General features: G+C 35.2%; 1 protein-coding gene across 4 annotated transcripts in view; it reads left to right on the forward strand.

Moving 5' to 3' along the window:
* BRWD3 (bromodomain and WD repeat domain containing 3) overlaps positions 1–21,809 on the forward strand; it is a 156,857-nt gene that overhangs the window by 93,444 nt on the left and 41,604 nt on the right. For all 4 annotated transcript variants that reach the window (XM_019956005.2, XM_070783702.1, XM_070783703.1 and 1 more), the window contains 7 exons: positions 2,389–2,572; positions 5,922–6,015; positions 8,189–8,338; positions 10,259–10,335; positions 10,921–11,089; positions 12,825–12,938; positions 21,664–21,771. In XM_019956005.2, coding sequence (XP_019811564.1) covers positions 2,389–2,572; positions 5,922–6,015; positions 8,189–8,338; positions 10,259–10,335; positions 10,921–11,089; positions 12,825–12,938; positions 21,664–21,771 — 896 coding nt within the window. The remainder of the gene's footprint in view (positions 1–2,388; positions 2,573–5,921; positions 6,016–8,188; positions 8,339–10,258; positions 10,336–10,920; positions 11,090–12,824; positions 12,939–21,663; positions 21,772–21,809) is intronic.

The raw sequence follows: 21,809 nt of genomic DNA on the forward strand, positions 1-21,809 counted from the left end.
CACCTCATGCGAAGAGCTGACTCATTGGAAAAGACTCAGATGTTGGGAGGGATTGGGGGCAGGAGGAAAAGGGTTCAACAGAGGATGAGATGGCTGGATGGCATCACCAACTTGATGGACATGAGTTTGAGTGAACTCCAGGAGTTAGTGATGGACAGGGAGGCCTGGCGTGCTGTGATTCATGGGGTCGCAAAGAGTCGGACATGACTGAGCAATTGAACTGAACTGAACTGAAGGAATACAGACCGTGTATTTTAATATACTATTTTCTTTTAGCTTAGTAATGTATTTGCAGTCTTGTTCTAATAAGCAAGGTGCTATAACAAATCCAGTCCCTTCTAGGGGAACCAACCTATAAAGTTTTAAAAATTAAAATCACTTTAAATTTAAAAATTACTTTCAGAAATATTTGCCCTCATTTATTGAAAAAGTGGGCTTCCCTGGTGGCTCAGATGGTAGAGATCAAAACAGCAACATATTATCTGTCTCTCTTGAGTTTACAAAAACACTGGCAGACAACAAGCCCTCTTCTTAGGGAATACAGTTTCTTAATCAACTCTCACAAGTTTGATCTCATAGTATCATTCTAATCTATTGTAGGTCTTCCTTCACTTTACATGAAATGTGTTTATGCATCTGAGTTTTATATAATCTTAGGCTATGTTAGTTTTACTTTTGTTAAGAACTGTTCAACTTTAAAAATGTATCCTCTTATGGGATTTTGGCACATGTTTCTTTTTATGTTTACATAATTGTGGTCATTGATTTGGGTAGTGTAGCGTTTTGGAGTCCACAGAAATGCGATATAAATTTGAGGTGATTCACAGGGTCTTCTACTCACTTTCTGATTTGTTTAGTATCCCATAAAATTAAAATAAAAATATTATTTGTTCATGTAATTTGGAGCACCTATCTCATATAACTTTCCTTAACCTGGAATAAGATAAGACATGGACTGATGATCCTATATGTCCAAGCCTTTTGTTTCTAAGACATAAAACTTTCTTAGAACCCTGATTTAGAGTTCAGTAACTTCATTACTAGGTTTGCATGAATAGATTTGAATGCTGTTAAGCAAAGAGATTTCATTGTCTTCTCTTTGCAGTGTTCATTTGTTTTGAGTTTTTTGTGATGCATGGTTTAACAGTTTAGTGTTTCAGTTTCCATTTTTGTTTTATTTGCAAATAGAACAAAATAATCTGAAACTTTTGTGGAGGATTAAAAAGAAAAGTAAGATTTCTATTACTTATTTCCTTTTTCTTTCCTTCCTTATCAATTTTGAAACTGAAATTTTGATAGTTTAAATTTTTTTATAATTTTATTTTTTATTTTATTGTTTTATTTTAAAATCTTTGCCTGCCCTGGATCTTCATTGCTGCAGGAGGGCTTTTCTCTAGTTGCAGCAAGCAGGGCCTCCTACTCATTGCAATGCATGGACTTCTCATTGCAGTGGATTCTCTTTGTTGCAGAACACAGCCTCTAGGTGTGCAGGCTTCAGTAGTTGCCACGTGTGGGCTCAGTAGTGGTTATGGGCTGTAGAGCATAGACTCAGTAGTTGTGCACAGTTTCTCGTTTTTCCTTCAGCTGTTTTTTTAATAAATGATATTTATGTTATTTATTTATTTATTCTTGGCTACACTAAGTCTTCATTGCTTTGCTTGAGTTTTCTCTAGTTGCAGCGAGTAGGGGCTACTCTTTGTTGCAGTGTTCAGGCTTCTCATTGCTATGGCTTCTCTTGTTGCAGAGCATGGACTTTAGGCATAAGGGTTTCAGTAAAACTGTGGCCCACAGTCTCAGTAGTCATGGCTTATGGGCTTAGTTGTTCCACAGCATATGGAATCTTCCGGTACCAGGGATAGAACCCATGTCCCCTACATTTGCAGGCTAATTCCCAAACACTGGACCACACAGGAAGTCCTATAAATTTTTTCTTATATTTTTGAAAAGTTTATTGGGGTTTTATTCAGAAACCTTTTAATGGACTAAAGGTAGAATTTAGATTAAAAAGCTGCTTTCTGAACTAGTACTAATAACATGTATAAATCTACCAAATACATTAAATACAGTTTTTGTATTTACTGAGCATTTAGTAGATGACAGATGTGAAAGTATTTTGAAAAAAATTAAAAGAGCTATAGAGACAATAAACTTTTTTTTTTTGCCTGTATTCCAGGGAGGGTATGAAAAGAGACAATAAACATTTATTGAGTACCTGCTTTATAAGACTATAAAGACCATAAAGGGGATACAGAAAATATATTAAAGGAACAGCAGTATTGTCTAGCAGTATTATCTTTGAATCTCTTATTTTATTTAGAGCTCTGATCTGGAAAAGTTTGATATTTTTCTTTGCTTAGAGCATGGAGCATTCCTTTGTTTTTGTTTTAGCTCTGAGAAATCCAGATATGGACATATCTGCTTCCCCAAATATTGGACTGCGACGTAGTGGTCAGATTGAAGGTGTCCGACAAATGCATAACAATGCTCCTAGAAGCCAGATGGCCACTGAACGAGATCTCATGGCATGGAGCAGAAGAGTGGTAGTCAATGAGCTAAATAATGGGGTTAGTAGGTGAGTCAATATGGTAACATTCATAAGAACATTGAGAGTTTTCTTTTTTAGTAAATAAATTAAAATGTACTATGTTAGACTAATAACTAAGATTTTTTTTTTAATTTAGCTGAATCATGCATTATTTTTTCCACATTATTCCATTCGTTCATTCCATAACAACTATTTAAAGATTATCTTAAATTTTCTTAGCTTGTTACTAAATGGGTTGGGGAATAATGAAAAGTGAAAAATATGATCTCTGTCTTCTTTGAGTTTATAGTCTAGGTTAGAAGATAAGAATAAAATATTATTAAGTAAGAACATGAGGCCGTATGTGAGTAATATGTCAATGATACATGGACCCCAAAATTTAACAGTGGTTCTGAGGAAACTCAAAATTGGAACAGTTTGGGAGTGCAGTACAGATATATAGTAGAGCCCAGTGCATAGTGTATTTTTAGAAATATATTTAAGTAGACTTCTTTGGATGAAAGGATTTCATTAGGATGGATTTCAAACTTGGAATCCCTATCTTTATCTGTAAACCTTAACATTTACTATAATATTGACTTCAAATAATGCACAACAACTGGAAATATATTTGGAAAAGAGAAAGTACATTGACAGAGGACCTATAAAATCCATTTAAATCATGATATCGTCCCAGTAGACGTTTTCACAAGCTGAGCCAACAAGTAGCAAAATTAAGTTGGTTTCACCTTAATATTTCTTTAGCAGTAAAAAGAAAAAGGGAGACATGGCTAATTTATGAACTGAATGCTACCCCCTGGCAGTACAACAATTTAATGTAATTCTCTGCTCAAAGTGTTAAAAGTAGAATTGAAAGCAGGGACTCAGATATTTGTATGCCAATATTTATTTAGCATTATTCATAATACCTGAATGGTAGAAACGATTCAAATATAAGTCAATAGATGAATAGATAAATAAAATGTGATAGATCTGATACAGTGCCTGAAGTACTATGGATAGAGGTTTGTAACATTGTACAGGAGGTGGTGATCAAAACCATCCTCAAGAAAAAGAAATGCAACAAGGCAAAATGGTTGTCTGAGGAGTCATTAACATACAACTGAGAAAAGAGACCCGAAAGGCAAAGGAGGAAAGGAAAGGCAAAGGAGGAAAGGAAAGATATACCCAACTGATTGTAGTTCCAGAAAATAGCAAGGAGAGGTAAGAAAGACTTCCTAAGTGATCAATGCAAAGAAATAGAGGAAAACAATAGAATGGGACAGACTAGAGATCTCTTCAAGAAAACTAGAGATACCAAAGGAACATTTCATGAAAAGATGGCACAATAAAGGACAGAAACAGTATGGACCTAACAGAAGCAGAAAATATTAAGAAGAGGTGGCAAGATTACACAGAAAAACTATACAAAAAGATCTTAATGACCCATATAACCACAATGGTGTGATCACACATAGAGCCAGACATCTTGGAGTGTGAAGTCAAGTGGGCCTTAGGAAGCATCACTACAGACAAAGCTAGTGTAGGTGATGGAATTCCAGTTGAGCTATTTCAAATCCAAATGTTGTTAAAGTGCTGCACTCAATATGCCAGCAAATTTGGAAAACTCAGCAGTGGCCACGAAAAGTTCAGTTTGCATTCCAATTCCAAAGAAGGGCAGTGCCAAAGAATGTTCACACTACCATACAATTGCACTCATTTCACTTGCTAGCAAAGTAATGCTCAAAATTCTCCAAGCTAGGTTTCAGCAGTACGTGAACTAAGAACTTCCAGATGTTCAAGCTGGATTTAGAAAAGGCGAGGAATCAGAGATCAAATTACCAACATCCATTGGATCATAGAAAAAGCAAGAGAATTCCAGAAAAAACACCTACTTCGCTTCTTTGACTACGCTAAAGCCTTGACTGTGTGGATCACAACAAGCTGTGGAAAATTCTTGAAGAGATGGGAATACCAGACCACCTTACCTGTCTCCTATGAAACCTGTATGCAGGTCAAGAAGCAACAGTTAGATCCAAACATGAAACAACGGAATGGTTTAAAATTGGCAAAGGAGTACGTCAAGGCTATATATTGTCACCCTGCTTATTTAACTTATATGCAGAGTACATCATGTGAAATGCTGGGCTGGATGAAGCTCAAACTGGAATCAAGATTGCTAGGAGAAATATCAATAACCTCAGGTATGCAGATGACACCACCCTTATGGCTGAAAGTGAAGAGGAACTAAAGATCCTCTTGATGAAAGTGAAAGAGGAGAGTGAAAAAACTGGCTTAAGCGTTTAAAAAAACTAAGATCGTGTCATCGGGTCCCATCACTTCATGGCAAATAGATGGGGAAACAATGGAAACACTGAGACACTTTATCTTCTTGGGCCCCAAAATCACTGCAGACGGTGACTGAGCCATGAAATTAAAAGATGCTCCTTGGAAGAAAAGCTATGATAAACCTAGACAGTGTATTAAAAAGCAGAGACATTACTTTGCTGCCAAAGTCCTTCTAGTCAAAGCTATGGTTTTTCCAGCAGTCCTGTATGGTTTTGAGAGTTGGACCATAAAGAAGGCTGAGTGCCAAAAAATTGATGCTTTTGAATGTGATGTTGGAGAAGACTCTTTGAAAGTCCCTTGGACTCCAAGGAGATCAAAGCAGTCAATCCTAAAGGAAATCAGTCCTGAATATTCACTGGAAGGACTGATGCTGAAACTCAAGCTCCAGTACTTTGGCCACGTGATGCAAAGAGCTCACTCATTGGAAAAGACCCTGATGCTGGGAAATATTGAAGGCAGGAGAAGGGGATGACAGAGAATGAGATGATTGGATGGCATCACCTTCCCAACGGACATAAGTTTGAGCAAGCTCCAGGAGTTGGTGAAGGACATGGAAGCCTGTCATGCTGCAGTCCATGGGGTCGCAAAGAGTCAGGCATGACTGAGCGATTGAACAACAACAACAATGTACTTTAGTGGAATGAAATTCAGCCGTATAAACTTCTCATACTTGCTACATGCTTGAACATCAAAAACATTATTCTAAATGAAATAAGCGAGACACAAAGGGGCAAATAATGTATAATTCTGTTTATATAAAATATCTAAAGTAGACAAATTGATAGAGGCATAAAGTAGACTGGCAGTTAATAGGCACTGGTAGGAGGAGAGATAGAGTTATTGCTTAATAGTTACAAAGTTTATGTTTGGAGTGATGAAAAAATTTCAGTTGGTTACACAACTTTGTAAATGTCAACAGTACCACTGAATTATACACCTAAAATGGTTAAAAATTTTACATTTAAAAATGTTTTTATTATCTGATTTTAAACCATTTGGTTTGCTTTTTGATGATCTTCTATTACTTTGACCTTCAATTTATTACTAGGGTTCAGGAAGAATGTCGAACTGTAAAAGGTGACATAGAAATCAGTCTTTATACAGTTGAAAAGAAGAAAAAACCATCTTATACTACCCAAAGGGTAAGTTTATCTACAAAGTACTCTGCAATACACTATTTGCAAATACCAAGTGTTTGAAAGGTGGCCATTATATTAAATGATTATTTTGATAGGTGTCTATATATAGGGAAACTATTTTTTGAACCCCATATTGAGATATGATTATTATTAATAAGGATAAAATTGCACAGCATTAGGGCTATCCCCTTAAGTCTAGGACGTGGTTATTGTAGGTATAAGATATTTGCATTAAAATACCATTTTCATTTGGTTAAAGTAGAACCTGAAAATTATTGCCTGATCACTAATCACAATGTAAAACAAATGCTGAGATACCCTAGGCCAGAGGTTTACCAACTACTGCCCATGTACTAAATCTTGTCTACTGCCTATTCCTATTAATAAAGTTTTATTGGAACACAGCTATACCTATTTATTTATATATTGTCTATGGCTGCTTTCATGCTCAATGGAGTTGAGTAGTTACCACAGAGATCATATCACCTGCAAAGCCGTAATATTTATACTCTGACCCTTCACAGAAAAAGTTTGCTTACCCCTGCTATAGGCTTACTTCTGGCCTACCTAAACAGGTGCAAAATCTGATCTATACATTATCAAGATTAATATATACCAGTAGAAACTTGTAATCAGGGAGTAAGAGCCTGTACTCCATTAGGTACATAGTAAACCCCTTACCAATTCTCAAGTGGCTCAGTAGGCCAGTCCAGGTTCGATGCAGGATATAGAATGCTTGGGGCTGGTGCACTGGGATGACCCAGAGGGATGGTATGGGCAGCAAGGTGGGAGGGGGGTTCAGGATGAACATGTGTACACCTGTGGCCAATTCATGTTGATGTATGGCAAAACCAATACAATATTTTAAAGTAATTAGCCTCCAATTAAAATAAATAAATTTAAATTAAAAAAAAAATCCACCTTCCAATGCAGGAGACATGGGTTCCATCCCTGGGTTGGAAATAACCCTGGAGAAGGGCATTGGTATCCACTCCAGTATTCTTGCCTGGGAAATCCCATGGACAAAGAAACCTGGTGGTCCACAGCCCATGGGGTCACAAAGAGTTGGACACAACTTAACAACTGAACAACAACAATAGGAAAACCCCTTACTAGTTCTTAGAGGTTGAACAAACTAGGCACATAAGAGTATATAGTTTTGTTCCCAGATCTAATAAATGTAACTCCTAAAGAGTATGATAAATAGGGAAATCTAGGTTGATTTTAATTTTATTAAACAAATATAGGGGATGGATGCTGAATTTTAAATGTCTTTCAGTATCAATAAACACAGTTTTAGGTAGTATATTACTCTCTAAATATTCTTAGATCATTTTGATACCCATTTTCTTAATTTCTATTCAAATTTTATTAGCTTATTTGATATTCTCTGATAAGATTATTTTCTTAGAGATTATGAATAACTCATATCCATGATTTATATTCTTTTTTCCTGCTAAGCTGATTTATCAGACATCAGACTTGTCTAAGACTAATAAACAGGGGAGTTGACTCTGTAAGCATTTTTATTTATACGGAAAATGAGAAACATTTACACATAAGATAAAGACCTGGCCCTTGATACTGATTTATAAGAAATTTAAAATTGTTTACTTCTGATGACATATTAGGGTTATAGGTTTGACGTATGATATATCAATAATAATATTTTATACTTGTAAAGTTTAGAATAAAACAGTTTTATGTTTTAGTTGTTAAAAATTACATTTTTATTTTGACTTGTTTACTGAATGTAGTTTTTATAGAACTAAAGAAATACATGTTATATTAAAAATTATATATATATATATATATATATAATATATAGATAGCTTGCTTTACCCTATAATAATTTGTAGATAATATGGTATATGTAAATTCTGGGCAAATTCTTCTAGCTTAAAGTTTCAGCACTGTCTAATTTGATCACAATGTTTTCAAAATAGGAAAGTAATCAATATTAATGGAAATGGGTTAAATATATAGAAATGAAATATATTTTATATAAAAATGTAGTGTAAAAGTATATCTTGGGTTTTCTTTTGAGTATTCATTCCTGTCTGTCACCTCCACTCTTACTCTACCCCTGCTCAATTGATTTGCTTTATATATATTCTTTTGTGCATATTCACTGAGCTTTTCATTTTTTTAAATTTGTTTTCCTTCTGTTGTACAGAGTGATTATCAGCCTAGCTATGGGCGGTCTTTACGAAGAACACAACGCAAACGACAACATACTTACCAAACACGATCCAACATAGAACATAATTCACGAGCATCGTGTCAAAATTCAGGTGTACAGGAAGATTCAGATAGCTCCTCAGAGGTTAGATTATTTATTTATTATTACTATTATTTATTTAGTGTAATTTTTTGTTTCCCAGTTAATATCATCATTTTGGATTTACTTTTTATTGTTTTTGCTTTGTCAATATTGCTTTTTCAATTAAATTTAATAACATGATACCATCAATGAAGTCAATATCTGAGATCTTGTAAAATCACAAAGAAGTTAATGAATATTTGATACCTAGATTCCTTTTCAAAGTTCTTTTTGTCTATGGAAGGCTGAAGATCTACACATCACAAAAGAAACAGGAATTTGATAAAATCTGGATTTACTTTTAAGGGTCACCTTAATAGAAAATTATTTAAATAACTTTCTTATAAGAGGATTATTCTTTAATAAGGCATTTAGTAGGCAAATTAAGCATTATATCGAATTCCTTTAGGTATCTTCTCTTATTTGTACCTAAGATATTATCTTGGTTGAGGGTATCAAATATGCCAGGAAAAGTTTGACTTCGGGACAGAAAAGAGAGTGAGAGGAAATCTGCCTAGAAATGAAAAAAAGTAAATATTAACAGAGATAACTAGTTATACAGTCCCAGAACTTGTTCACTGGGTAATCATGATATACATGTTTTCTGTTATTGTTGACTTTACTCGTCATGGAGATTATTGAGTAATGATTTTTCTCAGACCTAACCCTTTTCATGGTAATGGAATAAAGACCATAGCAGTTCTTTTCTTCATGTTCCTCTCTTCTTCAGTCCTTTGCTTTTGTTCTTTTAAACAACTGTCATTGTTAAATGAACAATGAAGGCTTCATTATGTACTGACAATATATGGTACCCCCATTCTTCTCCCAGCATTCACAGTTCTTTAATTCTTATCAATTATATGCCTCCTTCTCTACCCCTGTTCATGAAAATCTTGATCTGCAAAGAATTATCACTTAATCAGGAATTGATATTGTCTTTTTAGTATAATAATTGTGGTTGTGCTTTAAAAATGTTTCCTGGTCTTAATAAATATTTATAGTAGAAATGCTTTTTTTCCCCAGAAAATAATCCCTGAGATATGAGGCAGTTGGTAAGAGTATATATACAATAAAATAGGCAATGTGATACTGTCTAAACTAGTGATTGTATATAGAAGGGTGTTATCTACTTTCTCTACTTTGGTATGTTTGAGATCTTATATAATAAAAGGCTTATTAACTTTTTTATAGAAAGTAATTAGGCTAACTTGGTAGAGGCATATAAGTATTTTTATCTTTTTTATATAGATTTTAAAAAAAAATAATGGCTTTCTATAAGAAAAGAATCTGAACAAGAATATATTTTTATATGTATACAAACATATGTGTATATGTATGAAACGAGTCTCCAGTCCAGGTTCGATGCACAATACTGGATGCTTGGGGCTGGTGCACTGGGACAACCCAGAGGGATGGTATGGGGAGGGAGCAGGGAGGAGGGTTCAGGATGGGGAACACATGTATACCTGTGGCGGATTCATTTTGATATATGGTAAAAAACCAATACAATATTGTAAGGTTAAAAAATAAAAAAAAAAAAAGAAAAGAAAACTAAAAAAAAAAAAAACTGAATCACTGTGTTGTATACCTGAAACTAACACAACCTTGTAAATCAGCTATACTTAAATTGAAAAAAAAATTTTAACAAAATTTAAGAGAGTTATATTTGGGATTCTTAAGGAATCTACTGAACCTTTGAAATAATAATAGATGCCTCATATCAATAAAATAGTAGATGCTAGAAATCTTTAAATACTTGGTAGGCTTAGTTGTGAGTTATATAGAATAATGATTATGTACATTTTAACCAGAACTTTTTTTTTGGAGGGAAGAATACAAAACGTTTTATGAAACAAATAGAACATGCTAATTAATACTAGTTAATAATAACCATATATCTCAATTGCTGGCTCTTTCTTCCAGGAAGATGAAACGGTTGGCACAAGTGATGCTTCTATAGAGGATCCTGTTATTGAATGGCAAAGTGAAAGTTCCTCCAGGTAGTTTTAATGGTTTTGATTTGGTCAAAATTATTTGATGGTTTTAATGTGAAATTATGTATGTTCTTATAGAAATTTGGTAAATCCAGTTAAAATAGTATTTATAGTAAAAAGAGTACTAGGTTGGAAGCCCAGAGATCTGTTGTGTTATCCTGGCTCTACCAATATCTTTTTGCACATAGAATTTAGTTCCCTCATCCCTAAAGTAAGATTCTTTGTAAATCCAAGATTCAACATCTTGGCAGGCTATCTGTATTTATTTCAGGGTTAAAACAACTATATTTAAGCATTTCTCGGGATAAGGAATATCTTTATTTAAAGAAGTTTTCGTGGTTTGGACAGGAATTTTGAATTTTAAATACTGTTATGGGAAATTAAGCATTATACTTTATCCAAGAATCATTTCATTAAAATCACTTAGGTAATGGTCAAAATTCTGTATTGATTTATTTTGTCTTTGGTCAGAACAAAATCAAACAATGTCATTTATAATACTGTTTGATTACAAAATGATCATCTTTCAATCATGAAGCAAAACTATTCCTTTTCTAAACTTATGTATTCATAATTTTGATTTATGTACAGTGATTCATCAAGTGAATATTCTGATTGGACAGCAGATGCTGGAATAAATTTGCAACCTCCAAAAAGGCAAACGAGACAGGCAACACAGAAAATATGCAGCAGCTCTGAGGAGGAAAATTTGAAGTCACTTGAAGAAAGGCAGAAGAAGCCTAAACAGACTAGAAAGAAGGTTTGTGAGTTTACATGTTTTTTGTTTTGTGGTTTTTTTTTTTTTTTGGTTGTTGATTTTGTCTTTGATATTTAAATATTTGTATTTGGGCTTCCCTAGTGGCTCATATAGGCTTCCCTGGTAGCTCAGCTGGTAAAGAGTCCACCTCCAATGCAGGAGACCCCAGTTCAATTCCTGAGTTGGAAATATCCCCTGGAGAATGGATAGTCTACCCACTCCAATATTCCTGGGATTCCCTGGTGGCTCAGACGGTAAAGAATCTACCTACACTGCAGGAGACCTGGGTTCAATCCCTGGTTTGGGAAGATCCCCTGAAGGAGGGCATGGCTGCTCACTCCAGTATTCTTGCCTGGAGAATCCTTATAGACAGAGGAGCCTGAGGAGCCTGGTGGGCTACAGTCCATGGGGTCACAAAGAGTCAAACTAAGCACACAGCACAGTGGCCCAGATGATAAAGAATCTGCCTGCAATGCAGGAGACCGGGGTTTGATCCCTGGGTCTGGAAGATACCCTGGCGAAGGGAATGGCTACCCACTCCAGTATTCTTGCCTGAAGAATTCCATGGACAGAGGATCCTGTTGGACCCCAGTCCATGTGGTCACAAAAAGTTGGGCATGACTGAGCAACTAACACTCACTTTCTTTCACTTAAATATTTAGCAATAACACTTCACATTTCTCTAAAAATAATATCCCATCTGAGAAACTAAGTAAAATTATATATAATGACTTTGAAATGTAAAGACCTTTTGAAATTTTTGAAAGTAGAAGCTAGAATATTTTAATTATTTTAATTAATAAATTAAAACATATTAACAGTTTATTAAAATGTAGTAGAGTTTTAAATAAGCTACTATAGTATGAAAGGATTATTCTTGTCAATGTTTTGAGTAATACATTTCTATACATTGTTGACTTATAAAATGGAAGGATGTTGTAAATCCTGTAGGGCTCTTATATTTCTTTGTGTTTTTATTTCACCCCAGTGATGGATTTTTCTCCACTATAATTTCATTTGAATGATATAAAAACTTAATCCACGTAATTCTTTGAATACTAATTTAAATATGCATATGTGCATGCTCTAACTTCTTGCTTTAGTAGATAGAATTATCTTCTTGATGGTCACCATTTTCTTGGCAAAAAGTTATTGTGTTACTTGTGTTTGAATTTATATGATATACTAGGGGCATGATGGAGAAGGCAATGGCACCCCACTCCAGTACTCTTGCCTGGAAAATCCCATGGACAGAGGAGCTTGGTAGGCTACAGTCCACAGGATCACTAAGAGTCGGACACGACTGAGCGACTTCACTTTCACTTTTCACTTTCATGCATTGGAGAAGGAAATGGCAACCTACTCCAGTGTTCTTGCCTGGAGAATCCCAGGGACGGGGGAGCCTGGTGGGTTGCCGTCTATGGGGTCGCACAGAGTTGGACATGACTGAAGCGACTTAGCAGCAACAGCAGCAGCAGGGGCATGAAGAGTGACATTTATGGTTTTTAGATAGTATATAGTGTCATATTATCTGTCAACCAAAATTGAGCAACAGGTTACTCACTTGACTGTTTTATTGGTACAAAAGTTGTCAATAATTAATTGGTAATTAAAATGTTTAAAATGTATATATTTTGTTTTATTATAACCTGATTTTTTTTTTTACCATTTTCTACTTGCGATTTTTCCTGTGACTGTTCATATATTAAAGTTTATAAATTTGTGAACTCTATTTTAGAAAGGAGGACTAGTTTCTATGGCAGGAGAGCCCAATGAAGAATGGTTTGCCCCTCAGTGGATCTTGGATACCATACCACGACGTTCACCATTTGTCCCACAGATGGGAGATGAGGTAATTGTTTCCTATTGTAACATTTTTATCTTGTAATCTCAAGAGCACTCACTTTAATCAGTCTTAGGTTATTTATATTCTCAATTCTATCATAGTTATATGTATGCCATCTTAAGTGTGCTGCTCAATTATATATTTCTTGTGTACAATGACTGAATCTTACTAATTTTTGTGTGCTTTGTAGGACCTGACACAGAGTCTTTAATTTCATGTATGCTCAATGAACATTGAGATAAATTGATTGGCTTGTGATGCCATGAACATAATTTTCTTTGTTTTTATCTTAATTGCCCCATAGTTGAATTGAGTGGTATTTTGAATCCTAATCAAGTCCTAAGTTTTTTTTTTAAATATTTATTTATTTTTTATTGAAGGGTAATTGCTTTATAGAATTGTATTGATTTCTGCCAAATGTTAACATGAATCAGCCATAGGTATACATATATCCCCTCCCTCTTGAACCTCCTTCCCATCTCCCTCCCCACCCCACCCCACCCCTCTGGTTTGTTACAGAACCCTGGTTTGAGTTCCCTGAGTCATACAGCAAATTCCCAGTGGGTATCATTTTTACAAATGGTAATAATAAGCTTCCATGTCACTGTCTCCATAGAGTCCACCCTCTCCTTCCCCTACACCATGTCTGTAAGTCTCCATTGCTGCCCTGTAAATAATTTCATCAGTACCATCTTTCTAGATTTCATAAATATGTCTTTGTATACGATATTTGCTTTTCTCTTTCTGACTTACTTCACTTTGTATAACAGGTTCATCCTAGGTTCATCCACCTTATTAGAACTGACTCAGATTCTTTCCTTTCTATAGTTGAGTAATATTCCATTATATATATGTACCACAGGTTCTTTATCCATTCATATGTCAATGGACATCTAGGTTGCTTCCAAGTTCTAGCTATTGTAAATAGTGCTACAGTGAACATTGGGGTTTATGTGTCTTTTTCAATTTTGGTTTCCTCAGGGTATATGCATAGTAGTTGTGTTGCTGCCTCATATGGTAGTTTTATTCCTAGATTTTAAAGGAATCTCTATACTGTTCTCCATAGTGGCTGTACCAGTTTGCATTCCCACCAACAGTGTAAGAGGATTCCCTCTTCTCCACACCCTCTCCAGCACTTGTTGTTTGTAGACTTTTTGATGATGGCCATTCTGATCAGTGTGAGGTGATATCCCTTTATAGTTTTGATTTGCATTTCTCTAATAATGAGCAATGTTGAGCATCTTTTTATGTGTTTGTTATCATACACATATATGTGTGCTTTGGAGAAATATCTGTTTAGGTCTTTTGCCCACTTTTTTATTGGATTGTTTGTTTTTCTGGTATTAAGTTGTATGAGCTGCTTGTATGCTTTGGAAATTGTTTGTCAGTTGTTTCATTTGCTATTATTTTCTCCCATTCTTAGGGTTGCCTTTTCACCTTGTTTATAGTTTCTTTTGCTATGCAAAAGCTTTTAAGTTTAATTAGGTACCACTTGTTTATTTTTGTTTTATATTTCCATTACTCTGGAGGTGAGTCATAGAGGACCTTGCTGTGATTTATGTCATAGAGGGTTCTGCCTATGTTTTCCTCTAAGAGTTTAATCATTTTTGGTCTTACATTTAGATCTTTAATCCATTTTGAATTTATCTTTGTGTATGGTGTTAAGAAGTATTCTAAATTCACCCTTTTACAAATAGCTGTCCAGTTTTCCCAGCACCACTCACTGAAGAGGCTATCTTTGTCCCATTGTATATTCATGCCTCCTTTGTCAAAAATAAGGTACACATAGGTGCATGGGCTTATCTCTGGGCTTTCTATCTTTTTCTATTGGTCTGTATTTCTATTTTTGTGCCAGTACCATACTGTCTTGATGGCTGTAGCTTTGAGGTAGTGTCTGAAGTAAGAAAGGTTGATTCCTCCAGCTCCATTCTTCTTTTTCAAGATTTCTTTGGCTGTTCAGGACCTTTTGTGTTTCCATATGAATTGTGAATTTTTTTGTTCTAGTTCTATAATAAATGCCATTGGTAATTTGATAGGGATTACATTGAATCTGTAGATTGCATTTGGTACTATAGTCATTTTCACAATATTGATTCTTCCAGCCCAGAAACATGGAGTATCTCTCCATCTGTTTATGTTGTCTTTGATTTCTTGCATCAGTGTCTTCAGTTTTCAGTATACAGTTCTTTTGTCTCCTTAGGTAGGTTTATTCCTAGATATTTTATTCTTTTGTTCCAGTGCTGAATGGGATTGATTCCTTAATTTTTCTTTCTGATTTTTCATCGTCAGTGTGTTTTAAATCCTAATCAAATCCTAATATTTTTTTTAAAGAAGCCGATAGTCAACCTGATAGAAAATATTATAGCGGATAATCACCCCTTTTGGTGCTCAGGAGAATGTCATTTCACAAACAAGGCCTTCCTGCTGAACCAGTGATCGAGTAACAGCCATATTTATGATTGGTCAGTCAAAAATTGATTTAAATTCTATACAGTGACAAAATTTGATTTTCTTGTAAAAATTATGGTAGCGTTATTATATTTTGAGCCCTAGTTGACTTGTATAGTTTCTTGTATAGTCAATTAGATACATTGACTAATCATTCATTTTTGAATCATTAAATGTTTACCCACAGTTTTCAACTTAAGACAGATAATAGGAAAGTAATATTATCATTGTAACAAAGAAGGAGCAAAACCTTGGAAATGGTTCTAAATGTCTTGGGCCATATAACAATTTCACCAAACATTTCTATAATTGTCTTTTATAGGTACTTTGAGAGACAGCTGTGGAGTAGTAACCTTACAATTAAGCTATTACTTGCTGAATATGTTTTGATTTTATTAAAATGTCTCCTTGCCTAAGTGTGTTTTTTTTTTAATATGTGTTGGACTTTTGAGCAAATATTTGCTCTGAAGGAATGCTGTATGAAAAAAGTTAGAAGAGCTTTTTAGGGGCCTATCCAAAATCAAGTTTCTTGTATTTATTGCCTTTTATATGGGAGCTTAGGAGAAATATTTTTGAATTAATCTTAGAACAGAATAAGAATTTGTATACTCTGTGATCTGAGACTCCTTTCTCTTTTATAGGAATGTATTTACCTTTCCTTCTATTTTATTAAACTTAGCACATGCTTATATGTTTCAAGATTAATGTGTGTTAGGTAACGACAGTTGTTCAGGGAATCGGAAAGGTGTATAAGTGAATCAAACAATGAAATGTGTGAATTAAAGACTGTTTTTAAAGAACTCATAAGGGCAGAAATATACTTTTTATATAATCATTCTCTTAATGACAGCATTACTTTTTAAATGTTAAGTCTTCATTATTTTGCCTGGAATATTCCTACCCACACATCATTACCTCTCAAAGTGCTCATTTTTCAAGGTTTAACTTAAATACCAATTTCTTCTGCGTGTTATCCCTACTTTCCATTTGCTTCCACTCCTTCTTCATGAACTTTCGCATCTAAATTATTTCTCTCATGATACATATTACTTTCTGCCATGCATTGTGTATCTACACGTCTGTCCATATCCTTGAGGGAAAAGATTTTATTTTGATTATGTGCCCTGTACATACATACATATTTGTTCAATATTTGTTGAGTACAGAAATAAACAATAAAGGATAACTGAATAACATGTTTATCATGTTATTGGTAAGCATGGTAATGAATTTTTTTTCTTAACCACTGCGGTTGTGTTTATGTGTGCATGTGTGTTAGTCATTCAGTTGTGTCTCTCTCTTTGTGACCCCATGGACTATAGCCTGCCAGGCTCTTCTTTCCATGGAATTCTCCAGGCAAGAATATTGGAGTAGGTAGCCATTCCCTTCTCCAGGGCATCTTCCTGACCCAGGGATTGAACCTGAGTTCTGGCACTGTAGGCAGATTCTTTACCATCTGAGCCACCAGGGAAGCCCCTGTGTTTGTATACTAATATTTAAACCTTTAAAAATTTTACCTTTATTTTTAACTATTAGAAATTCTGACTTAGTGTTGATAGATATATGTCAGAGTATTTTAGAAATCTCTATAGTATGGTATTTTTTGTGTTACTTTCTTCTGTTTGTCTCTACCACCACTTTAAAATTATTGTATAAATATGTTTTTTTTTTTTTACTTTTTAAAAATTTTTATTGGAATATAGTTAATTAACAATGTTGTGTTAGCTTCAAGTGTACAGCAAAGTGAATCAGTTATACATATATCCACTTTTCTTATCAGATTCTTTTTACATATAGGCTATTACAGAGTACTGAATAGTATTTCCTGTGCTATGCAGTAGGTTCTTATTAGTTATCTATATTATATATAGTATATGTATATGTCAGTCTTGATTTCCCAATTTATCCATTTCCTCCTTATCCCTGATAACCATAAGTTTGTTTTCTGTATCTGTGACTTTACTTCTGTTTTGTAAATAAGTTCATTTGTATCTTTTTTAGATTCCACAAATAAGTGATATGATATTTGCCTTTCTGTTTGACTTACTTCACTGAGTATAATCTCTAGGTTCATACATGTTGCTGCAAATGGCGTTATTTCATTATTTTTTATAAATGATTAATATTCCATTGCATATATGTACAACATGTTCTTAATCCATCCCAATGTTGATGGGCATTTAGTTTGCTTCCATGTTCTGACTATTGTAAATTGTGCTGCAGTGAACATTGAGGTTCATGAAACATAAGATTTTGACCAAATTTTGACTAATTACTTAACCTCTCTGTGCCCTACTTTCCTCGACTGTACAATGGGGATAAAAGGTATCTACCTTATAGGGTTCTGAGAAGGATTAAATTAATGGATATTTGTAAGGCATTTAGGATAATACCTGAGGCATGCTTCTCTATCTCTTGTTATTGTTATCAATCTTTAAAACACAGCTGGCAACAGAATGTTCTCTTCATTTGATAGGTGAGCATGTGAAAGACCAGAGTCACATGGCCTATAAAGGTAGCAGGAACAGCAATCAGGTCTCCTGACTTTTTCCCTGTCCCTAGAGTTGCCTCTGTGTAATGATTGTGAGGTGTTTGGAGTAATAATAAATCAATGAAGTAGAATGGGAAAAACTTCTCCAAAATGGGTCTGCTGTTAGGAAGTAGCTACGTGTACAAGAAGGGTAGCCCTACTTACCTATTTTACATGCAAGCTGTTCTTTAGCTTCTCAGGTACAGAGTGCCCCCAGGGGTATTTGAGGACCAATACTGTGCAAGGCCATTCACTCTGGCATTGTTCTACCCTGGTGGGCACATGCTTGGGACAATAAACTGTATCCAGAGTGGCACTTACTTGTGAAATGTTTGCTGATTGTTTAGTCAGATCTAGTATTCCTAGCTTTAAAGGAAACTAAGACGTTTGTGGTTGGGAGGTGATTCAAACCTGTCAGTAGGGTGTGAGGTTGAAAAAAGACTTATTGTGGGAAAGAAACTTTTTTAATGAATCTATATGATAGTGAATGCTGTCTTAAGGAGGCAAAGGGTTTTACCAAACACTTGGATTAATTTTTCTTTCATACTATGCCAGTTCTAATGTTAATTTTTGAAAAAGAACAATTTTAATTGGGAAATTACTGTATTTAGCAGTAGACTGTGGTATGACACACACAGAGACAGGCTTCCCTGTTGACTCAGATGGTAAAAAAAAATCTGCCTACAGTGCAGGAGACCCTGGTTGAATCCCTGGGTTGGAAAGATCCCCTGGAGAAGGGAGTAGCTACCCACACTAGTATTCTTTTTTTTTTTTTTTTAATAATTTTTAGTTGGGGAATAATTACTTTACAATATTATGGCGGTTTTTGCCATACAACAACATGAATCAGCCACAGGTGCATATGTGTCCCACCATCCTGAACCACCCCCCCTGCTCCCACCTTCCTCCTCACCCTATCCCTCTGGATTGTCCCAGAGCACCAGCTTCTCTGCTTCATGAATCAAACGTGCACTGGTCATTATGGTAATATACATGTTTCAATGCTATTCTATCATATCATCCCACCCTCTCCTTCTCCCACATAGTCCAAAAGTCTGTTCTTTACATCTGTGTCTCTTCTGCTGCCTAGCATATAGGATCATCATTACCATCTTTCTAAATTCCATATATATGTGTTAATATACTGTATTGGTATTTCTCTATCTGACTTACTTCACTCTGTGTAATAGGCTCTAGTCTCATCCACCTCATTAGAACTGACTCAAATGTGTTCTTTTTTTTTATAGCTGAGTAATATTCCATTGTGTATATGTATGTACAACTTCCTTATCCATTTGTCTGCTGATAGACATCTAGGTTGCTTTCCATGTCCTAGCTATTGTAAATAGTGCTGCAGTGAACATTGGGGTACACGTGTCTCTTTCAATTCTGGTTTCCTTGATGTGTATGCCCAGCAGTGGGATTTCTGGCTCATATGGCAGTTCTATTTCCAGTTTTTTAAGGAATCTCCATACTGTTCTCTATATTGGCTTTGCCACTTTGCATTCTCACCAACAGTGTAAGAGGGTTCCCTTTTCTCCACACCCTCTCCAGCATTTATTGTTTGTAGACTTTTTGATGGTGGCCATTCTGACCAGCATGAGATGATACCTCATTGTGGTTTTGATTTACATTTCTCTAATAATGAGTGATGTTGAGCATCTTTTCATGTGTTTATTAGACATCTGTATCTTCTTTGGAGAAATGTCTGTCTAAGTCTTTTGCCCACTTTTTGATTGGGCTGTTTATTTTTCTGGTATTGAGCTGCATGAGCTACTTGTATATTTTGGAGATTAATTCTTTGTCAGTTGTTTCATTTACTATTTGTCCCATCCTGAAGGCTGTCTTTTCACCTTGCTTATAGTTTCCTTTGTTGTGAAAAAGCTTTTAAGTTTAATTAGGTCCCATTTGTTTATTTTTGTTTTTATTTCCATTACTCTGGGAGGTGAGTCACAGAGGACCTTGATGTGATTTATGTCAGAGAGTGTTCTGCCTATATTTTCCTCTAGGAGTTTTATAGTTTCTGGCCTTACATTTAGATCTTTACTCAATTTTGAGTTTATCTTTCTGCATGGTGTTAGACAGTGTTCTAGTTTCATTCTTCTACACATGGTTGACCAGTTTTCCCAGCATCACTTGTTAAAGAGATTGTCTTTTCTCCATTGTATATTTTCCCCTCCTTTGTCAAAGATAAGGAGTCCATAGGTGCACGGATTTCTCTCTGGGCTTTCTATTTTGTTCCATTGATCTATAGTTCTGCCTTTGTGCCAGTACCATACTGTCTTGATGACTGTATGTTTGTCATATAGTCTGAAGTAAGGAAGCTTGACTCCTCCAGTTCCATTCTTTTTTCCTCAAGATTGCTTTGGCTATTCAAGGTTGTTTGTGTTTCCATACAAATTGTGAAATTATTTGTTGTAGTTCTGTGAAAAATACTACTGGTAGCTTGATAGGAATTGCATTGAAACTATAGATTGCTTTGTGTAGTATATTCACTTTCACTATATTGATTCTTCCAATCCACAAACATGGTATATTTCTCCATCTATTTTTGTCATCTTTGATTTCTTTGATTTCTTTCTTTCTTTCATCATCTTTTGTTTCTTTATGTACCTTTATTCCTAAGTATTTTATTCTTTTTGTTGCAATGGTGAATGGGACTGTTTCCTTTTCTCTTTCTATTTTTTCCACTCTAGTATTCTTGCCTGGAGAATTCCATGAACAGAGGAGCCTGATGGGCTACAGACCATGGGATCACAAAGAGTTGGACACGACTGAATGACTAACACACACACACACACACACACACACATACTTTTATATATATATATACACTTCCTAGGTGGCTCAGTGGTAAAGAACTCCCCCTGTGTCAGTGCAGAAGACAAAAGAGACACAGGTTTAATCCCTGAGTTGGGAACATTCCCTGGAAGAAGAAATGGCAACCTACTCCAGTATTCTTGCCAGGAAGATCACATGGAGAGAGAAGTCTGGTGGGCTACAGTCCATGGGGTGGCAAAAGAATCAGACAAAACTTAACGACTGAACAGCAATAACAAATGTGTGTGTTCACACACATACATGGGCTCACTATTAATATGTTGATGTTTTAGAATGTCAGTTATAGTTTGAAATATATTATTTTAAAAGATGACTGCTTTTGTGTACATTTGTCATTAGTCTGTTTCTTCAGAAATTTATGGAGGAGAACTGTGTTTTGGGGCTTCCCTGAAAGCTCAGTTGGTAAAGAATCCACCTGCAATGGAGACCCCAGTTCAATTCCTGGGTCGGGAAGATCCCCTGGAGAAGGGATAGGCTACCCACTCCAGTATTCTTGGGCTTCTCTCGTGGCTCAGCTGGTAAAGAATCCACCTAAAATGCAGGAGACCTAGGTTCGATCCCTGGGTTGGGAAGATCCCCTGGAGAAGGGAAAGGTTACCCACTCCAGTATTCTGACCTAGAGAATTCCGTAGACTGTATAGTCCACAGGGTTTCAAAGAGTTGGGCACGACTGAGCAACTTTCACTTTCTCTCTGTTTTTATTATGCAGTGCTTAGTGCAGGGCTGCATAGGTGTAAGTACTGAATGGACATTATTTGACGCTGACAAGTAACTTTATTGTATATTTTTTTTTTTCAAAATTAGAATTACATATTTTGTTAATCAAAGAGGACATTTGTGGGAATATATTGGGATGTATAGAGTGGCTAAATGGGATGCTGCTGTTTAATAACTCATTCTTTTTTGTTTTAGCTTATATATTTTAGGCAAGGACATGAAGCTTATGTACGGGCTGTAAGAAAATCAAAAACATACAGCGTTAATTTACAAAAACAGCCATGGAATAAAATGGATCTCAGGGTAAGTTTGCCAAATTAATAAGCTGTGTACTTGAAGTA

The sequence above is a fragment of the Bos indicus genome, chromosome X, assembly GCF_029378745.1.
Source record: "Bos indicus isolate NIAB-ARS_2022 breed Sahiwal x Tharparkar chromosome X, NIAB-ARS_B.indTharparkar_mat_pri_1.0, whole genome shotgun sequence".
Classification (NCBI taxonomy): Eukaryota; Metazoa; Chordata; class Mammalia; order Artiodactyla; family Bovidae; genus Bos; species Bos indicus.